This window comes from Pleurodeles waltl, chromosome 3_2, assembly GCF_031143425.1.
Source record: "Pleurodeles waltl isolate 20211129_DDA chromosome 3_2, aPleWal1.hap1.20221129, whole genome shotgun sequence".
Classification (NCBI taxonomy): Eukaryota; Metazoa; Chordata; class Amphibia; order Caudata; family Salamandridae; genus Pleurodeles; species Pleurodeles waltl.
In genome coordinates this window covers 110,567,979-110,574,965 of record NC_090441.1, presented here as the reverse complement: position 1 = coordinate 110,574,965, position 6,987 = coordinate 110,567,979, and the positions used below count along the sequence as shown (strand labels likewise).

Sequence of the window (6,987 nt, the reverse complement as noted above, 5' to 3'; positions counted from 1 at the left end):
CGTTCAACACCATCTGCCACCACACCCTACGCACATGCCTCAGCGAAGCAGGAATCCGCGACAGAGCCCTGGACTGGATCACCTCCTTTCTCACCAGCAGAACTCAGAGAATCTGCCTCCCTCCATTCCACTCTGAAGCCACCAAAATCATCTGCGGTGTACCCCAGGGTTCGTCCCTTAGCCCAACCCTCTGCAACGTCTACATGGCTCCGCTCGCTAACATCGCCCGATCCCACAACCTCAACATTATCTCATACACCGATGACACCGAGCTGATCCTCTCCCTCACCAAGGACACCACCAAGACCAATCTCCACGAAGGAATGAAGGCCATCTCCGAATAGATGAAGAACAGCTGCCTTAAACGGAATTCCGACAAGACCGAGGTCCTCATCTTAGGCTCCAACCCCTCCACAAGGGACGGCTCCTGGTGGCCTGCCACACTGGGAACCACACCGACACCCACCAACCACGCACGCAACCTGGGATTCATCCTGGACTCTTCACTATCTATGACCCAGTAAGTCAACACAATCTCCTCCTCCTGCTTCAACACCCTCTGCATGGTTCGGAAGATCTACAAATGGATCCCACCTGAAACCAGAAGAACAGTCACCCAAGCCCTTGTAAGCAGCAATCTAGAATACGGCAATGCCCTCTATGTGGGAACCACGGCCAAACTCCAGAAAAGACTGCAACACATCCAGAACATCTCTGCAAGCCTCATTCTGGACATCCCCCACCACTGCCACATCACAGCCCACCTGAGAGACCTGCATTGGCTCCCTGTCAACAAAAGAATCACCTTCAAACTCCTCACCCACGCTCACAAGGCACTACACAACACCGGACCAGAATACCTCACCAGACGGCTCTCCTTCTACACCCTGACCCGACAGCTTCGCTCTGCCGACTTTGCCCTCGCCACCGTCCCACGCATCCACAGAACAACCACCAGCAGCAGATCATTCTCGCACCTTGCCCCCCAAGACGTGGAACACTCATCCCACCCACCTGCATCAGACCAAGGACCTCCTTACCTTCAGTAGACATCTCAAGACTTGGCTGTTCAAGCAGTTGCAGACTCCCCCTCAGTGCTTTGAGACCCTCACGGGTGAGTAGTGTGCTTTACAAATTCCCTGATTTATTGATTGATTGATTGATTGATTGATGCACCCAAGGCCTTGCTTGATTTTTTCAAAGTGGCTGTAGGGGCAGATGTGCTCACATACTGTGCCGCTGTGATTGGCTGACTGTCGTCTTCTGATCCTTGTTCGGAGTCGGAATCTGGAATCAAAATAGCCGTCTGTCCCTGCTCTTCCTGTAAGGTGTCGGCGGACTCTGTATGTTTCGACGCCATCTCAAGTCTTCTTGCCCTTCGATCACACAGTGTCTTCTTAGATCAAAGCAAGTGGCAAGCTTCACAATCTTCCTCACGATGTTCAGGACAAAGGCAAAGATTAGAGACCAAGTGCTGCAAGGTATAAGGGAATGTAGCGTGACAGAATCGGAATGGAGTCCGATCCATCAGGCTATGGCGCAGTAGGCCCGAACAGGCCCAAGAAGGGCGCAAGTGCACGAAAAGACATTTTCTTAATCCTGACGATACTATCAGATCGTTTGCAGAGGTAAACGTGTTTGAAAACAATACCAACAGTATGAGAAAGTTAATGTAAAGTTTCCAAATTGAAAGTCTCGGAATGAGAGGGAACACGTCCGAACCCAGCAGTGGAAAGAAAACAATCTAACAAAGTAGTCTATGCTCATGCGCGCTATCACCGAGAGGAGGAGTCACTCGATCCTGTGACTCGAAAAAATACTTCTTCAAAGAAAAACAACTTGTAACACTTCAAGCCCAACACTAGATGGCGGGATAGGCACAGCATGTGTATCTGCAGCTACACATGCCATGTAATATATATATATATATACATATATATATATATATATATATATATATGTATATATATATATATATATACTCCTTTTTTCATAAAAGCAAATATTGACATTTATTGCTGCTGCGTGTATTTTGAGTTGTGAGCCTGTGTTCACCCCACTTGCCTACCGCCCCCCAGCGAAGCCTTGGATTTCTCGACCGGCGCTACCATTGACAGTCAACTGCTGAAAGGGTACTTGACCCAGAGGCTTGGGATCTATAATCGGTCTAGCCTCAGAACATCTGAAGCAACTTCCTACGGTGGATTGAAAGACTTGGCACATGTCTAACTCAGCATTCATTTTTTTAGGTTAAAAAATCTTCTACTTAGGTGAGTAATGTAAAAACAATTTGGAGATTTAGTAATGGACCAATGTGCCTAGGAGTACATTCATTGCAACAGAGTCAGTATAACATGCTTTTCTGTCTTCTTCTTGCAGGGTGAGATAAACATACAGACGACTGTAGGCAAACGCATTGATGAGTGCTACACCACAAAGAGGTGCCAGAATGCAAAAAAGGTCCTCATAATGTATCTGTTGCTATTGGGGGTGGGGGGATTGGAAGAATAACATTTTGCCTCAAGCGCAGAAAATCATTATACCGGGGTGGACAGGTTACATTGAAGTTTGAGTTTTTTTTAAAACTGAGCAAGTGTTTTAAATTAAAAAAATTTTTTAAAAACTTAGTCAATTAAACCAGGTAAATACAACTTGGTGAAATCTACAAATGAAACACAAATAAATAACATTTTATTACATTCATATCAGGATAGTTGTATGCATGTTTGGCTTATCTGCGGATACTGATTGCAACAAAACCCATCCTTTAGATCTCCAAGATTGTATTTGGCATGAACAACCACAATCTTGAGAAGTCTAAAATGCACCCAGACGGCCTGATTCACAAACTACACTTTGTAGTACGTTTTGTAGTACTAAGTTAGTAATACAAAGCTTACTGCAAAGTGATATTAATAAACTGCACTTTTGAAATAAGTTGTACTTTTGTAGCAAGTCCCTATCTCCATTATTTTCTGTGGGAGGTTGTTGTAGTGCAAGTGGTTGACCTTGTGTAATGCTAGACTTATTACAAAAGTATAATTTACTACAAATGCATAAATTACTACAAAAGTGCAGTTGTGAATTCCAAAAAGTAGTAAATGTACTCAAAAATTTAAACTTACTCAAACGAGTAAGTTATGTTTGTGAATCAGCCCCAATATGTCCATTTCACTCTAACAGAATGCCACTACACAGATCCAGGAGCAGCAGTAGTTCTCAGTTACCTTTCCTCCACAGAAGACCGAGTGGTTATCCTTACATCTGTACTTGGTGATTTCTAAATAATTCTTATTAACAATTTTCACTCCACACAATGAGGCATCTAGAAGCGAGTTCACATTTTTTAATAACATGGCACAATTTACATTACACAAGTCTTCGCTGATGAGGAACATGCAGCAGATTCGGTCGCTTCAATATCTTTTTTCATTTTTGTGTTCTTTTTTTTACATAGGGTCTAGAAAGGAATTTCTTACATACAGGATAAACAGCAAAAAAATGTGTATATAACAATTTTTTACAATACTGCAAGCTACCACTACTGTTCCAGTGTACATATTTTCCAGGTTCCTTTTGTCCCTTATAAAAAAACTGCACAACATCTGGAGTTCACAAAATCTGAAGCCACAACTAAACCTTCAGTTGACTACTAAAATAGATCTCTGCTCATTAGAAACAACTGTCTGCAGGTAGACTTTTTTGCCAAACAGGTTAACGACTTCAGATAGCATTTTTAATACACTAGAAGGCCAAAGGAGAAGACCAAAGGAACTCGATTTTTATTTCATACATATATTTTACAGCGCTGAAGACCAGTATGCTTTCTGTTAAAGTCATATTATCTCCAAACAAAGAGACCAAGAAGCTTAATGAATGCAGCATAAAATATAGTGTGTTGGTGCAAACTAGACTATGCAAGATTGTAAAAAAACATTGTGCTATCCTCTTTTGCCATCTACCGACCATTTATAGTAATGCAAAAAATGAGACTAGCAGGTTTCGTTATTGGCAGACTTTATTACCAGTTGGAATACATCAGGTTGGACACTGCATATCGTCTCATCTGTTTCTCAGCTACTCAATAACTGAAAACTTGCAATATTGCAAGAAACATACAGCAGTATAATTCTCTTCACCTCTAATTCTGTTTATGGCTTTAATTCGAACACTGAGCGAAGATAAAATTGCAATGAAACCACCATCAATGAATGTTCCAAGTATAGTTAAATGTTGATCCCCATGTTGAAGGAATATTCCCTTCAGTGTTGAAAATTGTAAGACCGTCTGTTATTTCCACTTTAATTCTATTTGCTAACAAAGAGATAAACTTTAATGGTTTACTCCCTTGTAATATGTTGGGTACTATGACCTTAACGTGTTGTTTAATGGGTTTTTTTTTTATTTTAGAAGCACATCTATTACACCATATATTTTAGCATTCGACAATCATAACTTCTTGCCGCTTCAAAAAAATGACCTTGTAAAATCAGGCAATAGAAACATATACAGGTTTGTTCAGGGAAAATATGACTTTATGTTCGTGAAAATTGTGTGTAGAAGGCTTCTTGAAAGAAATTGGCCTCGTGAAAAGCCTCAACGTTCATTGCATAGTTGAAGGAGTGTAGCAGTCTCTAATATTTTAATGCAGTACAGCGTACTCGGGCAGAGATGTTGTAATAGTAAGTCTGATAACAGCAAGGTTTACGAATGAATGGTGAATGAAATATGTTACTTAATTTTGAGTATTTACAAATGTACAAAGTAAAGCTTTCATCTTATCCTTTTGCATATATGAAATATTAACCCATGAAGAGCTCGCTCCTCTGTTTTTACATATCTACATTGTCATCACTTCGATATAGGTGAGTCCTTTCCTAAATCAGACTGCTGCAATGAGCATCTTCGTAAACCACCCAATCTGCCAATCAAATTCTTTCAAAGTAAACATGAAATATAATTGGAGACACAAAGAACATGTGCGTAAGTGAAAAGGTCTGCAAGTGTTCAACCGATAATGTACAAAAAGGCTTCAAAAATCTGTACCCCGAGGAGGTCTGTAAATTTTTACAGGTTGCAAGTCCAAAGAATTCTTCCATAAATGTCTTGTTTTGTTTTGTTTGCTTACATGGTAACTTTATACTGTCCCTGTGCAGCTACGACTTTTATCGTGCTTCAATGTCTTTAAGGGTGTGGGAAGGCGGTCTCTCCCTCATTTCTGTAGAGAGTGGAGTAGTCCTCCTGGGTGATCCCGGACGGCCCCCTAAAGTGGAAATTAATGGAGGGGGAGCGCTCAGAGCGGCTGTGGGCGGAGTCTTATTGAGAATACCATTTTGATGCCCATGTCCTGTTGTGGGGCTCACCCTGGGGTAGTGCATGCTGGGAAGTCCTGGGGCTATTAAACTGTGGTGGGGCAAGTGTCCATCTAAGGCAGTTTGATGAACTGCATGCAGCCGGGCATGCTCATAGTCCTCTCGCAGCATGTGTAAGCGCTCGCGCTCATCGAGGTGGGTCACCCTCTCGTGCTCTCTCCGCTGCTCGATGGAGATATGTTGGTGGTGGTGGTGGTGGCTGTAATCATGGGGCTCGCGGTCTCTGAAAGAACGTTCAGCCTCATATATCCTCGGCGCAGCGAGACGATGGAGAGGGTCACTTCGCAGCAGAAAGTCTCTGCCGAGGGGGTCTCTCCGGTGAATGTCTAGACCGCGATAGGGATCTCTCAGGGCATCCCGCATTGTGTCCCAATGGAAGGAAGGGTAGGGGAATCGTTCGCCACCAGGGATAGGGCTTATTCCCATGAAAGGGGTCATCATGCGAGTTCTTTCCAGACCACCAATCCCATTCATGGGGTGCATGCCCGTGACACCCACCGCCATGGGCATCGACGCCAAAGCGCCTGGATGTAAACTCGGTGCCGATATCGGTGGTGGGTTCTCAGATGACCTGTGAGTTTGAGGTCCTTCGGAGATGACGTCGTGATCTTCTTTCCGCTCTTCCTTCACTTTGACGTCATTGCTTTTTTTCTGATGGTCGTACGCCACCTCACCCTTCCTTTCCGTTTCTCGGGTTGAGGTGCTGCTGGGCCGGATGCTTTCCACCACTGGAGGCCTGATGTACGGCGAAGGGCCCCGGGATATCTGTTTTGCCTCGTCCGCAGCTCGGGCCTCGTGACCCGCGTCCTTTTCCGAGCTGTGGCTGTCTTTTGACTTGTGTTCTTCTGTGTTCGCGTCCTTCCAGGACTCAGAGTGGTCCCTTTCTCGTTCTTTGGGTTTTTCTTTCTCTCTGACGTCAGTGTTGACGTGGCTCCGGATGTGCTCCGCGGAGCTGCGGGTATGCCCTATAGAGTTCATAGAGGCCACAGGGGCTGGTGACGGGTGACTCGAGTGCCTCTTCTCGTTGCTCTCCCTGTAAAGACAATATAGATTTAGTGTTATGCTTTATAAACCATACAGCCAAATGAAGTGCATGATGTAAAATAGTGTACAAGAAAAGAGGCAGCCATTTATCAACAAAACACTTTTTTATGAAGCAGATTGGAACCAATGAGAGCTTCGATCACTTCTCTCTTCTAAATGAAATAGAGAGAAGATCTCAGTTTTAATAACAAGAATAACAAATGAACACCAACACATTTAGGAAGGAGGTGCAAACCTCTTCCAGAGTGAAAGGTTCACCTGAAATACATACAGCGGTGCAGCACCCAAGAGAGCTCCCAATGCACACCGCAAAGGCATACGTGTCACTTTGTTATAGCATGCAGAGGAAACAAAGGGCTCATCCCAACTACTAGAAGGTTTTAAGCTCCAGCCTTTACCTCCAAACAGACAGTACAGAACAATGGTAACTAAATTATGAAATAGCTCATTAATTTAAGGCTGGCCGTTAGGCAACATATTGGAAAGTCATTATGTCTGTTGCAAGCAGTTCTTATGCTTGCTTAGTATAACAATGTAGTAATAGATACTTATGCTGTAAAACCTATGACGG

General features: G+C 43.5%; 1 protein-coding gene across 3 annotated transcripts in view; it reads right to left on the bottom strand.

Moving 5' to 3' along the window:
• Window positions 1-3,331: 3,331 nt before the first annotated feature.
• Window positions 3,332-6,987, bottom strand: part of AUTS2 (activator of transcription and developmental regulator AUTS2) — a 1,924,915-nt gene continuing 1,921,259 nt past the window's right edge. For all 3 annotated transcript variants that reach the window (XM_069226926.1, XM_069226925.1, XM_069226927.1), the window contains one exon: window positions 3,332-6,405. In XM_069226926.1, coding sequence (XP_069083027.1) covers window positions 5,166-6,405 — 1,240 coding nt within the window. In that variant the 3' untranslated portion in view covers window positions 3,332-5,165. The remainder of the gene's footprint in view (window positions 6,406-6,987) is intronic.